The 20,122-nt window shown below is 39.5% G+C and overlaps 2 protein-coding genes and 1 long non-coding RNA gene across 3 annotated transcripts; 1 reads left to right on the top strand and 2 right to left on the bottom strand.

Moving 5' to 3' along the window:
* Positions 1-57: 57 nt before the first annotated feature.
* LOC124281108 lies at positions 58-19,817 on the bottom strand. The gene is made up of 3 exons (XR_006899846.1): positions 19,789-19,817; positions 17,573-17,578; positions 58-402 (listed from the first exon to the last, which is right to left on the bottom strand). It is a non-coding gene; the product is annotated as an uncharacterized LOC124281108 (long non-coding RNA).
* Positions 1,482-9,913, bottom strand: LOC124281106 (mitochondrial fission 1 protein-like). Its single transcript, XM_046717123.1, has 5 exons — positions 9,835-9,913; positions 8,427-8,559; positions 7,050-7,129; positions 5,960-6,065; positions 1,482-4,706 (listed from the first exon to the last, which is right to left on the bottom strand). The coding sequence occupies exons 1-5, from the start codon at positions 9,889-9,891 to the stop codon at positions 4,612-4,614; spliced, it is 471 nt and encodes a 156-aa protein (XP_046573079.1). The 5' UTR covers positions 9,892-9,913; the 3' UTR covers positions 1,482-4,611.
* Positions 10,142-17,958, top strand: LOC124281104. Its single transcript, XM_046717121.1, has 4 exons — positions 10,142-10,258; positions 11,058-11,326; positions 12,746-13,201; positions 17,487-17,958. The coding sequence occupies exons 1-4, from the start codon at positions 10,252-10,254 to the stop codon at positions 17,757-17,759; spliced, it is 1,005 nt and encodes a 334-aa protein (XP_046573077.1). The 5' UTR covers positions 10,142-10,251; the 3' UTR covers positions 17,760-17,958.
* Positions 19,818-20,122: the final 305 nt, after the last annotated feature.

Raw genomic sequence — 20,122 nt, 5'->3', positions numbered from 1 at the left:
GATGATGTGATTTTGGCGAGGTACAGCATGCATCGTCACGCCTTGTTTATGCTGATCGACAAGGTTCAGCCACAAGGTTATGCCAAATACCCAGCGTTCACGCACACTTGCCCCTGAAACCAAAATGCTCTCTACCCTAAAACTGTTCTTTTTCGCTTTCGTCTCCACGTCTCCACTTGGTTCCAAAACTACCTCCATCATATTTTTTTATCTATCTCTCGCATGAAAGAGTCTTGATGTTAGCTACAATCAGATCGTAAGATTGGGATTGGCTACGATCGGACTAAGATCGGTTAATGGAACAAGCATAACTTTTAGCAAAGACGATTGTAAACTTGGCGTAACTTGCTAAGATTGATCTTAGATAAGTTCGGTTAGGGGAACGGCACCCTGGGCAGTTGCCTCCTGTGTTCACCAGGAGCCATACAGGAAATAGTCGGTCTGTTTCAGATGTCAAGTGATATATTAACAAATTAAAACATGATTACCTCAGTCTCAGTTTTGTTATTCTAATCCATGCCAAGTATTTAAAAAGTATTTATTCGAAAATTGTGATGATTTTGTAAGGCCTCTAAAGAACTCGATTCCTTTGGCTAATTTGCTGAGAAAATGTTCTCAAGTCTAACACATTTGGCAATAATTTGTTTTGAAAACAGTGTGTAAACCGGCAGTAAATGTATTTTGTCTCTAAATCAAGCAGAAATATGACAACAGTTGGTTTTGTATAACAATATTTCTAGCAAGATATTTGATTTCATTTGTCAGTTACAATGTGACGTAAATGCAATACTTGCAGTGATCAGAATAAGAGCAGAATTTAAAGTTTTATCCACTATGTATCGAATTCAGCAACATTATTTGTATGCACACTGATGTTCAGCACTGATTGTCACGAAGGTTGTGTTCAATGGGTGATTGTGTACAACAGTTTGGTTCTATGTCTCTTGGGCTTGGGTCCTACCTCACACCGAAGTGCATGTAGTGACTGAGTGAGTTTAGTTTTATGTCGCACTTAGCAATATTCCAGCTATGTGACAGAGGTCTGTAAATAATTGAGTCTGGACCAGACAATCCAGTGATCAACAGCATGAGCATCGATCTACGTAATTGGGAGACGATGACGTGTCAACCAAGTCAGCGAGTCTGACCACCTGATCCTGTTAGTTGCCTATTCTGACAAGCATGGGTTACTGAAGTTTAATTCTAACCCAGATCTTCACGGGTGAAGTACATGGAGCACATCTGCTGTCTCTGTGGACAGGTGACTCTGTTCACCCAGCAGTGAATGGGTACCCGGTAGGATGAGGGAGTATTGTGAGTGTTAACCTTCTAGTGCCTCACAAGACATGGAACTATGGTTGTATACTCCTAAGGGAGCTGAGACCCAACAAATCAAGTGGGCTTGGAACATACACAAGAATGCTGTCTACTACTATCTATGAAGCATTATCATGTTAACTGTTGTTAACAAAGATGAGTTGTATGAGTGAAACATGTTTATTTACAATCACCATTCATACTCGCTAACACTCGCTAACAATACAAGCACTTCAGGACAAACACATTAAGAAACAGATATTGGCCACAAAACAACCTCTCATCTTGTGTGAACGAGACTTGCATTACCAACTTTAAGAAGAAACAGCCATAGTCTCTGTTCAGAATAATAATATGGGCTTCTCGTGATATAAGATGACTATAAACTCTGGCAGTCAAAACACTGCTTTTCAGAATAATTTCTCCCAATGTTCATTGGTTTTACAGCCATAGTCTCTGTTCAGAATAATAATATGGGCTTCTCGTGATATAACATGACTATAAAATCTGGCAGTCAAAACACTGCTTTTCAGAATAATTTCTCCCAATGTTCATTGGTTTTACAAAAGTGGAATTCATTAACCTATTGAAAAAGGTCTTGCTCGTTGACAAGATGTGACATTTTTGGAAGTATATCCTTTGTTCACATTTCAGAAAATTGTTGACAATTTCAGTACATTTCACAATGTTTAATACTGAAGTTTGGGTCATAAATATTCAGTTAATCTCTGTAGACAGAACACAGTTTGCATTAAAGTCATGATTTCCTTTAAAACTACTATGTACATCTATGGAAACTTGCTCACTTTAAACCCAGAAGAAAACTTCTTATCAAGCAGAAAAGTGTCTTCACACCTTGGAGATTAAGCTTTTTCTTAACACATTGCCAATAAAACTGATGTCCAGTTCTCAACATTTGTTTAGACCACACCTCTGAGTGAGTGTGTTTAGTTTTACGCTGCTTTTAGCAATATTTCAGCAGTATTGCTGCAGGGGACACCAGAAATTGGCTTCACATATTGTACCGATGGGAGGAATCGAACCTGGGTCTTCAGCGTGACAAATGCTTTAACCATTTGTCTACCCCACCACCCACAACACCCCTGATGGTAGTAGTGCACTTGTTAGGATAATAGGAAGAAATGCTATCAGACTTTCTGTAGAAGCAGCCGGCAGTTTGTCATGTACTGATACAGTAAACTACAGCAGTGGGTTGCACTCACTTGCTGTATTGTGTTTAACAAACTACAGTCGTCATGAACTAAAATTAGACATCAATTAGAGTTGGTTATACAGTGGAAGCTGTCTAAAAAGGCAGCTGTCTAATCCGGCAAGTCGACAACACCGGTATAAAATCTCAGTCCCATCCGTGGCTAGTACATTTATTAGCATTTAAAAGCTCTGCAATCCGGGCAGCTGTCAATTCCAGATCTCGGCACGAAAAGAGCCGCCCGAATATGTGTTTATACAGTAATCAGCGCTGTCTAATCTGGCGCATGGTGAGGATTCAGCCGGATGTGTATTGTCACCAATTAATCCTGCGAAATAATCCTTGAAATAACAAGGGATTATGAGCGTCCAGCAGCCATTTTTTTCAAATGTGTTGATTTATCATGTTTACGTTATTGTCAATAAAAGTGAATATGAATTGAGAGAACCACATGATACAATAATGTACATGAGCGACAAAACTGGTTCCAATTCTAGTCGTTAGGTAACAGTGTCAGCTCTACGGCATGATGTCTAAACCAGATTGTTTCTTCAGTCCTGACGAGTGCCGGTTTAGACAGCTTCCACTGTAAGTGTAGTTTACTGTACATGCCACCATGTCCTACTTGCTGCTCTAAAATAATAACATTATTTCAGTATGTTTGGTGTAACATTGACCTGAACAGTATATCCGTTTAATGTAACCTGTTATGGTAAGCTCAAACCTATACTGGTCTTGGATGAATCAAGCATTAGGGAAATACTTGGTCTGGTACTGCCAACACATTTTACATAATGGTAAATCTGGGATCACCAGCTCCTAGCATAACTTGGGGACTCAACTCAACAGAGCAATTGGAGCAGTGAGGGTAGCCTAGTGGTTAAATCGTTTGCTTGTCACGCTGAAGACCCGGGTTCGATTCCCCACATAGGTACAATGTGTGAAGCCCCTTTCTGGTGTCCCCTGCTGTGATGTTGCTGGAATATTGCTTAAAGGGCGTAAACCATACTCACTCACTAACTCCCACAGAGCAATTGCATAGCCCAAGACTTGGTCGCCATTATTTGAAGAGTTGAGTTATCATTACCATGTCATTGCCATAGGACCTTCCTCTGTAATAAAGGATACATAATTGTCCGTTACTGGCTATTCTTACCAGACAGAACTGTCTGGCTCTGACTACAGAATGTTTGCCAGAACTGAAACCTGGGGATTTGTTTATGAAAGCATCAAAGTATCTTGTCCTCAAGGTATTTTGATGGTGGTCAATTCCTGTAATTTTCAAAAATATATATAAATACTCTTAAGACCCTCAACGTGTATAAGGCTACATCAAAACAACTTGCACAAAATTCACTAATTACGCACATGTCCCAGACATTAAATGGTACTTTCATTACAGAAATTTCAAAGCAAACAAAACATCAACAATCTACATAAATTGTCCTGCATGGAAAAGAAGAACATTTATTGTTTTAGAATAAAAAATATTTTGCTTCATGTTTCCAAAACAGTCAACACTTAAATAAGAAAAGCGCTAATTATTTCAACATATGACATATGTCTGTCATTGCTTTTGTGTTCGAAAATATTTATCAGAGTCTGCCTAATGCATTTGGAATTAGACTTAGTACTCAAACTTACAGGACTAAAAATGATGTGCACTCTTCACCCCATCAAACACACAATAATTCACAGGATAATAAATATTTATGATTTGCACTGCTAAACATCTTGATATATTTCAATAAGATTAATACTCTAATTTTAAGCCACTCCAAAATGGGAGCCGAGTATCAAGTTGAAGCTTGATCAACATTATCAGGTTCTGCAGAATCTCGGATGAAAATGCATTTCCAATAGACAAAGATGCAAGGCATGAAATTCCGGTGTATCAGATACCTAAACAACATGTACTGTTATTTCATTTGCAGATAAATATAACTGACAGAAAACCAAACGAAGTGAGAGAATGATGAAGTCCATCCACCTGCCACGATGATCAAGATGTGTTAGAATTTAACTCTACTTTCCTCCAATGGTCGATTTCTAAGATCTCATAATCACATTTGCAGAAATATTTATCAAGACTTTTTGGCAATGGCCGCTGCTGCAAGTCCAACAAGTCCACCGATAGCTATCGCTGCTCCTCCGACTATTGCCATTCCCATGATGCCTTCTGAAAGTGGAAAAAGGGCAATAAAACTATTAATATGATCAACAAAGTCAGACCTTCCTCCGCGTTACCTATCTTGATCTTGCCGGAATGTTCCTAAAAGTGGCATAAAACCTAACTTGCCTACTCACTCTTGATCTTACTTCGATGCTTATGCTGTTGACCACTGGATTGCCTGGTCCAGACTGGATTATTTACAGACTGCCGCCATATAGCTGGAATATTGCTGAGTGTGGAGTCGCCTCTTACGACAAGCATGGGTTACTGAAGGTACAGTCTAACCCGAACCTTCACAGGTATCTACTCACTGAAATGCCACCAGTAGATACTGAGGTCATTGAGCCTTGTTTGTTGTTGGTTGTCTAAAGGAGGTTCACAGCCTTACAATCCCTTCATACGAACATGCATTTATAAACAAATTTACTAATAAAAGTGTAAATGTACGAAGAAATATATAATGAATAGTTTAAGCTTTCATATTGCTTAAGTTGGGACTAACAGTGACACTGAAACTAACTCAACAAGATTGTGAGACATATCACTTAAAATATAGTGAACGTTTATGTCAACGACATGAACAGCAATCTATGCATTTGGGATATGATGTCAAACTTAAATCAAGTCAGCCACCCGATCCCATTAGTCGCATCAGTTGCTGAAGGTCAGTTCTAACCCGGAACTTCACGGATGGTGGTGGTGGTGGTGGAATTGGGTTTAACGTCGTGCCCGAGAATATTTCGCTCATATGACGACGTGCATGCATGTGTATGTGTATGTGCGGCTGCTTGTACTAGCCCAGACTGAAGATGGTTTTATAGTGCTAGCCCACTGAGATACCAGGACGCAGTGAAGCATGAATACCCCACTCAGACACATTATACTGACTCCGAGCCGACCAGTCCTTGATGTACCCATTAATGCCGAGAGCCAGGCAGGGACCAACAAGAACCATATTTTAACGTCTTTTGGTATGACGCAGTCAGGGATCGAACCCGCGACCATCCGCACTCCGGGCGGATGAACTTCACGGGTACTTTTAGCAAGAGTTTAGTGACATCATGATGGGGACACCAGAAATAGGCTTCACACACTGTACCCATGTTGGGACTCAACCCTGGGTCTTTGACATGATGGGAAAACACTTGAACCACTAACCTACCTAACTGTTGACTGTAAGACATGTTAGTGAGACAGTATAAACAGAAGAAACCTTGTATCTATGTCCCTAATGAACAGCCCCAACAGATAACACTCACCTTTCTTCATTTTTTCCTTAATGTATTTCTCCAGCTCTGCTGCCTGTCTGTTCTTGGGTTCTATCTTGGCAATGGCTGCAGTGTACTTCAGGGCCTGTTGATATTCCTGTCCACATAACAACACACAACAATCAGCTCATATATACATATGTATAAACTAATGAGTCTAAGAGACTACAAACTAAGGATAGGATAGAATAGAATAATACATTAATGCCTTTTTAGGAATTTGTGTTACATCAGCAGAGCTACTGACACATTAGAGAGACACCAAACATATTTACATAAATTCTTTGATTTAGGTATCTTCACATTTGTTTAAGAGAGATATGGTACTTGGAATAAAGGATGTACGGGCTTTCTTAGATTTCACAATTGAACTTTGTAGCGGCGGCCTGAAGGGAGGAGGTTGTATTCCGAATTTAAGTAGTGATTACGGTCAGATATGATTTTGACAGCTTGATTCACGATTTCTTATATTGATGATAAACATTCAAATCTGACTCCAGTGATTTTACTTGCAGTGTTAACAATTTTGTCTATTTTAGATTTGAGATACACTCCGAACCAAACCTGTGTTCCGAACATTAAAACATTTGACATCCATATATTCTCTCCTACCATAAATCCTCTCTTTCAAAACTCCAACCCTTTAACACTGGCATACAATGGCTAAAGCATTGTTACCCACCTGACACAGCTCATAGTAAATATTCAGAAGAAATTAAGAATTATCCTTAAACTAAACATATCATTTGATAATACTCTAATAAAACAATAGTCTCGAAACACTGCAATAAAAGATTGGACGATTTAAGTGAGTGAATGAGTTTAGTTTTATACCGCTTTTAGCAATATTCCAGCAATATCATGGCAGGGAACCCCAGAAATGGGCTTCACGCATTGTACCCATGTGGGAAATCGAACCCGGGTCTTCGGCGTGACTAGCGAAGACTTTAACCACTAGGATACCCCACCGCCCCTTAAAGATTTAAGACATATCTAGAATCTGGAAACTGACATGACTTCTTCAATGCAATGTTTCAGTACAGATACAAGTTCTGTTATGATGCTTGTGTTCTGTGTTCACCTTGACGCGGGTGTAGCCGACTGCCATGTAGAACAGGTAGTCCCTCTTGGCTGTTTCATCCGATGTACGGGAGAAGAGGTCTGAAAAAGGGTCGACATTTTACAACAAATGCATGACTTCCGGTGTGAAAAACGGAAATATCCGAAGATTTCCAAATATTACAAAGTTTTCTGAATGCATGTCAAATCATCGGCTTTCGATCAGCGTATCGCATTATGTATTGTTTTCATGTCTGACCGGTAAACCGGTTATATTGTGCAGTCCTATCAATCAACCAAGGCTATTACATACATCCTACATAATAACCCATCAAATATCCCAATCAGTTATAATCCCTGTGTGTGTATACTACAGGCTTCATTATCCCTTTATTTATACTGCAGGCTTCACATGTTAACGCTTATATCTACTTCAGGCTATATGTTGTTATTGTGAACTGGCTACCCTAAGCTATTGCAGTCCTAATCCCCATTGTACTGTATAAACATCTCCTCACACTTGTATATATCATCCGATATGCCTCTCGATCATCATTGTTACTATCACTTGCTTGATAATGGTGAAAAGTTGCTCTCACTGTAATAAATTAGTTATTTATCTATACATATAACTTGTTATCCTTCCTTGAAATGTTACAGATAATGAGGTGTTCTGTAAATACATTCACAGAAGTGAAGTCTTCTTGTGAGACTGAGAGGTACAAGGGTTTTATGCTAGGCCTAAGTGTGTGCCCAGTTCGCACAAATGTAACCAACGAAAACAGAAAAGGACTACAATGCATCTCAAGGGACACACTACATAATTCATTCAATGAATCAAGAGAAGTTATGGGCGTCTGTCATTTCATCCATCACTCAAGACCACTGTCATTAGGATCATTGACTCATTCCAGGCACTAAAGCAATTACTGAAATGTATAGGGCTCTACTTTAAGTACTTACTGTAGACATGGTAGAGGACAATTACTATAGAGGACCCTCATACTGCATGCAAGGGCCCTTACATTTATCTTGTTGGGTCCCTGGACCCCTATCTTTGTACTCGAAGTCAAACCATTATTACTGCATTTTTCAGAAAACAACTATGTACATTACATAAAAAAAAAACTTTACATGTTTACTGACTGACTGACTGACTGAGTTTGGTTTTTCGCTGCTTTTGGCAATATTCCAGCAATATCACGGCGGGGGACACCAGAAATGGGCTTCACACATTGTACCCATGTGGGGATTTGAACCCGGGTCCTCGGAGTGACGAGCCAACGCTTTAACCATTAGGCTACCCCAACGCCCCTTTACATGATTAAATGGCTGGTTAAGTGAAATAGTGTTGCAGCACTTATACAGTCTCCACATACAGAACCTTGTTGAAGCTCACCTTCCAAGAGGGCAACACCTCTCTTCATGTCCTGTTGGTATCGACTCCTCACAAGGCACCAGGCATAGTCAAACTGGGCCTTCTCACTGACTGGGCCCTTCCTTGCTTGGTCATGGTATTGAAGTTCAAATTTCTGTAAACAAATTATAGAAACAATCATGGCACAACATGTATATGTGCAACAGCCAAGGCAATTGTGCCGCTGATTTTAGGGCTGGTTGGCTGTCGATACAGATCATTGAGATCAATCGTTAACTAAATATTGATCCTATCAATTTATCCTATCAAGGATAATTCCATCTGAGGTCAAGGTCATTTGTACAACCCGTGTAGTGTGTCACGTAACAGATTTGGTGGGGTGTACAGTTTGTACACCCTGGCAAATCCACCTACATAGTTTCATAAACTAAAAGAATTATAAAAGTCATGGTCAGCGGTTTTCAGAACAGATCTAATAACAAACAAAGGCAGAGCCCACCACCTACTGTCACATTCTAGCAATTATTATGAGTCAGGATAAGGAATATTATTTAGTTTTTAGAATAAAAGGCAATATAATGATATACTTATCCTGACTCATACGCTAAGCTACCCACATATGCTAAATAAATAGGTATGGATTCTCAGAGTCCGTAAGAGGGTCCTCTAAATTATTTACAATGAGTGAGTGAGTTTAGTGATACGCCGCACTCAGGAATATTCCAGCTATATGGTGGCGGTCTGTAATTAATCGAGTCTGGACCAGACAATCCAGTGATCAACAGCATGAGCATCGGTCTGCACAATTGGGAAGTAGATTCATTACAAAGGATCCAAACCAGGTAAGGTTTGAGGGAGAATGGAATTTTTGGTACCAGTTAGACATTTTCGTTAGGTTATGAATCTCTGTCAGAATAGATCTTGTAGCATTAGATTATAGATAAATAATCAGTTGATAAATGCGTATTTTCGAAAGGCAGATAAACAGCAGTGCAGCCCCAGAAGGTTATAAAATAGGACCGTAAATAATGTTGTTACTCTAACGAAACTGGTTTCATTATTTCACCTTAGTCATGGTTTCGTCATAAGCCAAATATTGATGACGTCTAACTGAAACTGATCTAGACCTGTAGACCAGTTGACAGGACAGCAGTTTCAGTTCTGGCTGACAATTTAAACTAAACAGACCTAACGTTGGTGGTCATTAACCAGTTAAACTCTAAGTTATAAATTCAAATAAATCTGGTCACAGTTTGATGTCATATATCCCCAAAATTTAGACTGAGATTGAGAGTGAGAGATCGTGACAAATGACAGGGTCAGCTGTAAAACAGCCTGTTACATTTGACTGCACAGAACAAGCACTAAATTATCATGCGTTACATTCATTCATAACATATATCGATAGTGTTATAGCGAAGATATTAACCTTTAAATCCGCTGTATCCACAGTTTCCTCTACGACGAAGTCCATTTTGATTCGCATATAGTATTTTCTGCACGTAGACAAAAAGTCTTGAAATGATATTGTTACTACTTCCTTAATAGACTACAATTCATATATTAGATATTATAGATTTTATTTATAGAAGTTGTCATAATTATTATTAGAGCTATGTGTTAACATATGATTGATAAAATATTTCAATGGTAAAATATTAATTATATTTTTATAAAATGAGTTGTTTTACTAATATGGTCTTCTATTTCTTGATTCCAAGACAGGAGAGGTAAGCTTCCCGGAAGTAGATGAAGGGGATTTCCCTGATGATCATCCGGTAGGGTCTCACGGAGGAGACTCCTGGAGTGATATGTGACAACAGCGTGGGTGCGTCCTTAGAACAAGATGCCAGGTACACTTTACCGGGGACTTTTTATCTATTCGTACATGCCAACATTTGGTTTGAATGATTCCACCGCCATTCGGCTGTTGCAGTGTTGTAATCGTTCCCTCATTTATCCTCATGATCGGACACGTCCAGTCCACGATTCATCAGCTGATCATGATAAACTTGTTACATTTATATTGCCGTTGGAACATCTACATAGTAAACATACAATGGAAATAACTGATAACTGCAATTAACTACATGTAACTGTTGCAATCGTTACTCCTTTGGCAATTATAGGATCTGTTCGCCCCAGGGTTGGCGGTAAATGTTGGATTAGGGGCGGACGTATTCTAATATGTAGGGCTTCAGGTTGGGGTTAGGAGCTATTTTATTTTAACTTGCACTGCCAAGCCTGAAGAAGATCTAAACATTGTTTGGCTAAAAGGCTTGTCATCTGAACGAGTTATGTAGTCAAAACTATTTTTCCGTTGTTGGTTTTAAAATATAATCTTGATTTGGACATGATATATCTGATGTCAAAGTTTAAAATATTTGGTGATATTGTTCATAACCCTAGCTGTGGTCGATTGTAGTTGTATGGGTTGAAGCTCTCATTTGTTTATTGTTTGTTATCAGCTGTTTTTAATATAACTATCATGAATACTGTCAAAAAACAGGAGCTGGATGAGTGACCTGTACAGAACTCTGGCACACACGACAAATGTGCAGAGGCATTAACTCTGAGTAACATATTTTCCCTAATTTTTTTTATTTGCTTTCAAAGATGATCCATGAACACGAAAAACAAATTCTGTTCCAGGCAAGACAAAGATGCCTTCATCACGGGAGGCTAAGGTGTGTGTGTCATGTTTGCGGACATCCAGCCAGTCGTATGCCTGCGCCCGGTGCTATCTCGTCACATACTGCTCTCAGCGCTGCTGTGATCAACACTGGTCCAAACACAAAGATGACTGCAAGTTTGTCACCTGGCACCGCAGACATGTCGGGTGGAACTTCTGTCATTCCTGTTTTGCGCACGCCTGTCCACATGCCTCGTACAAGCTGAAGAGGTGTGGGGGATGTTTGAGAGTGAGTTTTGGTGATATTAGGCTTCCTTCATGATTAGAGTGTATCGTAATATTCGTATACTGTTATCATATACAGCCTGGAGTGTGAGTTAGTGAGTTGGGTTTTATGCTGCTTTTACTAGCAATATTCCAACAATATCTCGATGGGGGACACCAGAAATTGGCTTCACATATTGTAGTAATTTGTACCCATGTGGGGAATTGAACCCGGGCTTTGGTTTGACAAATGAAGTTTTTAACCGCTGTGCTACCCCACCACCCCATATACACCCTGGAACCATTCACTACACACCGTATACAACCATTCATAAGAAGGTTTTCATACCAGTACCTAGGAGTAGAGGGGTTTGAAGGGGGGTTCTCTTATGCAGGAGTAGAAGTTACTAGAACATGTCACAGTGTTTTTCTAGCTGGTATCTGATACACTTTGTATAATGGTTATCTTTACTCACATATTTCATTTAAGTCATTTCTGCTTTGCCACCGTTTCCATAAATACATATCTAATAATATCAACCACAATTGATTATTTATACACTACAGTTGTATGACTGGCTTTAGTCTGTGATACAGACCCAGCAACAAATATACCCAGTGTAGCCCATTCAAGTCTAGAAAGTGTGGGAAACCTAGATTAACAGTTTCTTAAGAAAGTCTGAAGAAAGTCTCTGGGCTTCTTTTCATTGTATTTTATTTTTATTCTAAATTCCCCCACCAAGTAAAATATGTTTATTTCAGAGACTGACTGTTAGTCTAGACTGGTCTGAAACAGCAGTCAGTTGCCTACTGAAAATTAAATGACATACAGGGAACATTACACATTGACGTACACTAGTCTACAGGATTTCCATCACCTAACAATTATTTTGAAAAACATACATTAGTATCTTATTTAGGGTAGAAGTGGAATGATGGATATAATAATCAATGACTAAAGTCAAAGGAAAGCATTGTCGGAATTATTCAGAAGTTGAATGTGTGTTTTGTGACATATCTCATCTCTTCAGAAATGATAAGTGATTAAAACTTTCGTCTGCCACGCCAAAGACCGGGATTCGATTCCCCACAAATGTACAATGTGTGATGCCCATTTCTGGTACCCCCTGCTGTGATATTGCTGGAATATTGTTAAAAGAGGTGTAAAACTAAACTCACTCACTTTGAAATGATGACTATGTTGGATAGCAGTGAGTGAGTTTAGTGTTATGCCGCTTTTAGCAATATTCCTGCGATATCATGGCAGGGGGCACCAGAAATGGGCTTCACATATTGTACCCATGTGTGGAATCGAAACCAGGCCTTCGGCATGACGAGCGAAATCTTTAACCACTAGGGTACTCCACTTCCCTGTTGGATAGGAAACCACCCGCCGCGTGACCTTAAGGAGTGAAGAATTTTATCCAACTCTGTTTTCAACCAGGTGAGTTACTGTTCCCGAGAGTGTCAAGACAACGATTGGCGGTATCACGCACCCGTCTGTACAAACGACAAGAACCGAGAGAGACCGAAATACACAATCAGATTTGAGGACCTACCACTGGAGCTGCAAGAGCGGGACCTGAGAGACCGCGCCATCAACGCCAAGGCAGAGGAAGAGATGGAGAAATCCAATGCCAAGAAGAAGGGCAAGAAGAAGCAGAAGTCTGTGACAGAGGAGAACTCTGAAGTTGGGGAGTTGGAGACACAGCTGATGAGAGACAAGCAGTTCAAACAGCTGTTGCGGCAGAAGGGGGAGGAGGAGAAAAGGAGTCAGCTGCAACGGTTCCAGTGCCAGGTCAGTCCAGACGGATCCGTCGAGCCAGAAATATGGGAGAAGAAATGGAAGCAGAGTAAGATAATCCCCAGCCTGACAGCCAAGGGACAGACTTCCAGTCATGTAAGTTATGGTCAGTCTACTCTCTCATGTAAGTAATTGCCAGTCAGCTCATTAGTGACTGATAAGTTCAACTGCATCTCATATAAGTACAAGTCAAGTTCTATCATATGCATGCAGGTCAACTCCATCTCATGGAAGTACTTGTCAATTCCATCTCATATCAGTATGGGTGAATTCCATCTTATGTAAGTATAGGTTAAGTCCATCTCATGCAAGTACTTGTCAATTCCATCTCACATAAGTACATGTCAAGTCCATCTCATTAAGTACTGGTCAATTCTATCACATGTAAGTACAATTCAAGTCCTATGCATGCAGGTCAAATCCATCTCATGGAAGCACTTGTCAATTCCATCTATGTAACTATGGGTCAGTTCCATCTCATATATAAGTCTGGATCAATTCCATCTTATGTATTTACATATATATAATGTAAGTATAGGTTAAGTCCATCTCATGCAAGTACTTGTCAATTCCATCTCATGTAAGTACGGGTCGAGTCCATCATATAAGTATAGGTCAAGTCTGTCTCATAAAAGTACAGTGCAACCTGTCTAAACCGGCATCCCATGGGACCGAAATAATATGACGGTTTAGACAGGGTGCCGGATTAGACAGTGACGATCATTTTTGAACATGGCTGCCATTTACACTCGCCAATTTCCTTTTTCCTGATTATCTAGCGTGCCTAGAGGAGTGTATTGGATTAAGGGACCTTGATTGGACTGCTCATACCCATGCCGGTTTAGACAGTGTTAATTACAGTTCAAATTGCTTGTTGGGACCGGAAAGTCGCGCCGGAATACGGAATAGACAGGTGCCGGATTAGACAATGTTTTAATTATCATAATATTGCTGTAAATGGCAGGACCAAAATTTTATGCCGGTTTTGACAGTGTGCCGGATTAGACAGGTGCCGGTGTTGGCAGGTTTCACCGAATAGGTCAGTTCCATCTAATATACATGCAGCCATATCCATCTAATATAAGTACATGTAAATCTGTCTCAACAACAAACAAAACACAGGAACTACTTTTGCTGAAATATCTACAACAATTCCTGTATTCATAACAATGAACAATCTGACACTAGATGTTCACCTAAAGCCTACTTTATGACGCTACATAATCCATTCCTAAAGGATAAACTGATTATTCATACTTATAATTGATGCAGAGTGCTCTGTCCTAGGTCAAGGTCAATGTGAGGGAACTGCTGTAAGATTTGTAAATATTGTGTACTGACTCCTATTTAGGACCTGACAGCATACTTTACTTTCCTCATGAAAAGAAATGTTAGAAACTCACGAGAGATCAGTTGTGTAAGATTTACAGTTTTTTACAATCATTATTGTTACTTCAAAACGTATGCTTCGGAGGAGGGAGTTGTAACTGCCAGTTGTACCATGGCTTTGCGGCGCTCTCTTTGATGTTGCCCATGTTGTAACCTGCTAGTTACTACATGGTTTCGCCGTACTGATTCTCACTGGATAATGCTTGCTCCGCCCCCTTTCGTGTGCCGAAACTATGACGTCATCGTAAACAGGTTTCGCCAGAAGGAAGTTGAGATACATTGTAGAACATAAAAACAGGTACAATGTTGACAAATTTATTTAGGAAAAATGAACATCATTTTAAAACATTTGTATTAAACTACAAAAAGAGCAAAGAAATTAAAATTTAGATTGTTTTCAATCTTGAATTGAAATTTAAAGAAACAGTTCCGATACACAAGTTCGTCTGATTGTTTTCAATCTGGAATTAAAAGTTAAAGATTCAGTTTTGATACATAATAGATGGTGTGGACGTCACCGTCTCCGTGACTTGCAAAACCGCGTTTACAGTGGCAGAGGGCTCCGTTTTCATTCGTTTAGGTGCAAGAGGTGGATCCAGTTTGTTTTTGATGGTTGACAACATAGACTGTGACAGTTGCTTGTATTTTCTCACTGCCTCAGCGCCTCTGTGCCTGGTTATTCGCAATATTTCCTGCTCTTCTACTCCCTCTTCTTACAAACGTGTAGCACACGTGCGTTTCCCGGACTGGTTTGTGAAGTAGCCAGGAATACCAGCGTAAGTGCACATATTCTTCACTAAAGTGCTCAGTTTGTTGACACCAATCACCTGACTGGAAAATCAAATGTCATTTCCTTTAGCCGAAAGGGGTCTCCTGTAATACGGCCCACTGTTGTCAATCTTGGATAGATACAGTTCATATAGGCGTGGTAAGTCTGCAGTGGAGTGGTGACGCAATACTTTTGCCTCGACTGCCTGGTGGTCCAAACCTCCAGTGTAATTTTTGGCTGTAGTTCCATGAAATTCGATATATGGTCCCATCTGATCAGTCCCGACCAAAATTTGATTAGCTTCTAGTCTTCAATGTTCATCACAGGCTCGGAGTCCAAAAAGTTTACAGTTGTAGAAGAACACTGTGTTCAGGAGACTTTGGCTGGTTTTATCCCCAAGCAATTCTTTATCCCATAAAGTTTTCTCGGTTTCCTCGCTGATGGGTTCAGCTTGTTCAACAGTCGTGCTAATACCTTTTGCTGCTAATCTTCACATCTCGGCACTCAGAACTTGTTGGAAACACTGACACGCTAGATTTTTCGTATCCAAAAATTTAACGCTGATGTTTCCCATTTCCCGCATGCAACGTAGCAAACCGGCACCCAAGAGATAGAGGGTTTTGGGTGGATATTCTTAACCATCTACCTTTCGCGCTTCCAACACAAACCTGGACAGATAGTTGTTTACATTGGCAGATGTAAAGTCTTTCATCTCTGGCACAGAAATATCTTGTCGGGATCCTCGCCATTGGTCAAAAACATGCATCGCCAACTTCGTGTTATTTCGAGTGTTCTTACTTTCAGCATAAGCTATGCGTTGCAAAATATCATCTTCTGATACGATTTTCGCAAATCGTTCAGTTTGAGTGGGTGAATCAACAGGATTAGTAATGTCATCAGGCCTATTTTCTTCAGAAAACGGGTCGAATTGAAGATGAAATAATCCAAGATCCAGGATCTAGATTTTCGAAGCTCTCTTAGCTCTAAGATAGTCGTAAGTGTCATACATTAACATTAACTTGCGACTATCTTAGCGCTAAGAGAGCTTCGAAAATCTAGGCCCAGGTCAATTTGGTCGCTTCCACTCACTTCGTAAATGTTCAAAGACTGGAAAAAAGGTAGGTCCTCAAACTTTAAATTCAACTCCATCGCCTCACCAACTTGGGAAAGTGTATTATTTCAACAATTTCATCGTTCCACTCATTCACACTATCACTGCTGGGTATGAAAGTTGTTTCCACGTCCTCCATGGTTGAGAAATAATTTTTGAAAACTTGAACGACCTAAGATGGCGCGTTTGACGTGATATTCATGACGTCATATGGTACACTCATTTTCCTTTGTTTTAAACACACCGCCGAAATCTCATGGTACAAGTCTGTTGCCCCAACCACGACTCAAGGTTCGTCTACTTACAACACGATTTGTCTAGGCTTTTCATTGACAGGCGTAGTAGCAACTCGGGTTACACCCTCGTACCATACGCCTGTCAATCAAAAGCCGGGACAAACCATGTTGTAACTAGACGAACCTCTCGTGTGCCAATGTGGTAACTTTAACTTGCACTGAGAAAGCACCTCAGTACATTTTTGTCTACTTGTATCATATATCAGTAAAGAAACTAAAACAGACTTTAGAAAGAAATAGCCTACCTGATACTTTTGAATCAGCTGAGATAGGAAACATTGTTGTACCTCTGCTTACGAAGTAACGGGTATATAGCGTTCATTTTGTCCTTCCGTCTCGAAACTTTGTCCAGAGCATATCACCGAACTATACATGCTAGGTTCACCAAACTTAACACACAAGTTGATCATGACCAACAGATGTGCCTTTTGCTATTTTGTAGTTTATCAGAATATTTCTTTTGCTGTTTCTATTGAAACACGACATAGTGGAAAATGTGTTTGATATTTATCTTGTCCAAAGCATATCAACAAAACTATACATGCTAGGTTCACCAAACTTAAAAACCCAACAAAAACAAAAAAAATCAAAAATTATTAATGGAATCAGTAAATGGCAAAACTATTATCTAACATGTATATGAAGCTTGGTGGAGTCAAGGAGAAAGTCTTGTGAGTTGCTGATCCTTTCCACATTACATATCACATTTCGATATCAGTCATTCCCATGTCCCAAAGTGGGAAGCGGGGGTATGTGAGCTGTGCTCACTTCAAACATTGTTTTTGTATTTTCACTGGAGTATGTGTTGTGTTTCAGGCCATCGAACAGACTCGCTACCGAGTCCGTCTCTCCAACACCGCTCCAGTTCTCCACGAGGGTTTCCAGAGGAACCCGGACAACACAAACAGCTACGAGGAGGAGATTGAGGAGAAGCTGCCCGATGGTACCATCACTAGATGGAAGACTATCATCACCAATGGGGTCATCGAGAACGACGCTCAGCTTGAGGAGATCACTCGGCGGTTTGGTGTGGACTTTTCCCATCATCCCGGCGGAACTCTGGCAGATCCAGACTATGATAGTGACTAATGTCACTACAGGATTTGTACAGGGTTTGGACAAATGTGAGAAATAGTTTCCAAATCTTGCTAGTCAGTGCGGGCTAGCTATGCCTGAAAGTTACTAGCCACAACATTATTCACAAGCCCGAAATCTGAATATAGCAACTAGGCCAAAGGTTACAAAAATACATGAGAATAAGATATTGTCGACAAGACACAGGCTTCATCATTAAAGGGCAAGTGTACACGAAAATTAACCTTTTTGTCTTGCACTTTTTCATCATAAAAAGTGTTTATCAAGTAGTTTTATATCCAAACCTGTACATATATCAGAAGTAACTAATTCATTATTTGCGTTATATCAATTCATATTTTCAACATTTACCAAGAGTTCTATGTCCACAATAAACACCATGGCTTATGTCCCTTGGAAATGACGTCATTGGTGCCCAAACGATAAACGAATGACGTCGTCAGATCATATTAGACCCATTTCACGTGGTGCAGGTATAGGTGTGGTTCTTGTGTCTCGATGCGCAGTCTACTGTTTTAATCCACCTGTTGCTTGTCCGTCAGCTGACTATGTGGTCAGTTCTACACTGTTATGACGTTGCAGTTTGAAAAAACGTATACATTGTACTAAAAGTGTTACCACGTAACCAAATTTTATAACATATCCAACCTGAGTCGGTCGCCTTTCCAACAGTATCTTTTTTCATTACACCTAAAACGTATATGCACTACATCGTTCTACGTTTGTTACTAAAGTTCTTACATAAACCGTACGATATGTCCCTCCTCTTCCACCTTCACTTTGATATCGATAGTACATATCCAAATACATCACGCAGATAAATGCAATTTGCAGTTCTGAACAGTGTTTGAAATTCGTTTTTCTATGATATCATCCACTAATTGTATATAAAATTTACTGAAAAGTACATGCATCGTAAATCTCGCCAGTTTTGACACGTTACTAAATCACCATTCACTGCGTTTTGCGTAATTTATGGTATGTCTTAATTCAAATGTCAAATTTTACTGGGAGAATTGAATTTAAAAGAAAAAGACGTGATCATTGTGATCAGCGGTAGTTTTGTTGTTGCATGATCGAATCACCAATGCTCGTTCTGAAACATTATCGATGAACCGAGAATCGCAGAGAATGTTTTGGAAAATACATAAGCGTCAAAGTGAATTTTCAGCCATATTACATAGTGTTCATAAAATCACGTCACATGTATGTCGGTTATGTTTAGATCCATAAAATCAATTGTATAATTCAACACCATCTTCCTTACACGAATCCCTGAATTCCTCATACGGTTAAAAAAAACCCCTGACAAATGGACTCTGTCACCAATACGAAGTGTTTCAGTGAAATCTAACGAAATATATCGAGGATATGAGATGCGGCTGTGAAAGAAAACTTGTTTGAAATGTATACAAAGCCAATCTCAGATTTTACTCAGTGTATCCGTTAAGCCTACTTGTTGCATACAATTGCTCATTAGTTTTAGAACATGCATGGGAAAGGTATCGTAGCAGGCGATATTTAAATAAAAAAGGTGTATTCAATGATTTTCTAGATTCATCACAACATATTATAGTTTTTGAAAGCATGGCGCATACAACTGAAGCAAACTCCACGCTGCGCGATGGACGGTACTTCTCTTAATTTCCGACTATTTCCCTTGGTCACAATGAAAACAAAAGAACATAACAACTAGCAGACTGACAGAATTTTAGGACTACTTACATGTCACATTTATGCATATCGTTGCTTGAAACAACGAAAATTTCCTTCGAAAACTCAGGCCTACTCGTGTCAGTGAACACGCCATTTTGAAAAAGTCGCTTCCGATAGTGATGTCATCACGGACGTCAACATTGTTATACATATTTGGTATTTTCATTGAGTCGAGGTTATGAATGAAAACACACCGCGCTCAATCCGTCCTGCTGCTTACATTTTCTGTTCTTATGCTTCTTTAGGTATTTTCAGAAACACTTTTTCCCGTGATTAATATCAGTATTATTATCATTTGATTTGGGACTAGACAGGAGACCAGTTTAAAATCAAGTGGCACCAATTACGTCATAATCAAAGGGCGGTAACTGTGGCCTGTTTAGCTCGGCAAACAAATACCTCATATTGGCATAACATTTCAGCACTTATTTTGAGGGTTATACTTACATTGTAAGAAAAATGAGTGTATATTTTCAATCATTGGTATTAACTAATTAAAACAGTTCACTTTGATTCACATAAGAATAAATATGATTTATTCGTGTACACTTCCCCTTTAAGCTGCTAATATGATGAACATTTTGTATCAGGCCATAATCTTGCATTAATTTAAAAGTGTATTATGTCCTAACAAGTCGTAG

The sequence above is a fragment of the Haliotis rubra genome, unplaced genomic scaffold, assembly GCF_003918875.1.
Source record: "Haliotis rubra isolate DU_JTF1 unplaced genomic scaffold, ASM391887v1 Scf28, whole genome shotgun sequence".
Taxonomy (NCBI): domain Eukaryota; kingdom Metazoa; phylum Mollusca; class Gastropoda; order Lepetellida; family Haliotidae; genus Haliotis; species Haliotis rubra.
Note: the sequence above shows the minus strand (reverse complement) of the source record. Positions and strands in the feature narration are given on the sequence as shown.

What these genes read in the sequence shown, in the direction of transcription:
- LOC124281106 (XM_046717123.1), bottom strand. Translation starts at nt 9,891, where the DNA reads ATGCGAATCAAAATGGACTTCGTCGTAGAGGAAACTGTGGATACAGCG. An exon ending in TGGATACAGCGGATTTAAAG is followed by an intron (nt 8,560 to 9,834) that starts GTTAATATCTTC and finishes ATTTGTTTACAG; the next exon opens with AAATTTGAACTTCAATACCA. An exon ending in TCGGCTACACCCGCGTCAAG is followed by an intron (nt 6,066 to 7,049) that starts GTGAACACAGAA and finishes TTATGTGGACAG; the next exon opens with GAATATCAACAGGCCCTGAA.
- LOC124281104 (XM_046717121.1), top strand. An exon ending in GGTGTGGGGGATGTTTGAGA is followed by an intron (nt 11,327 to 12,745) that starts GTGAGTTTTGGT and finishes GTTTTCAACCAG; the next exon opens with GTGAGTTACTGTTCCCGAGA. An exon ending in AGGGACAGACTTCCAGTCAT is followed by an intron (nt 13,202 to 17,486) that starts GTAAGTTATGGT and finishes GTTGTGTTTCAG; the next exon opens with GCCATCGAACAGACTCGCTA.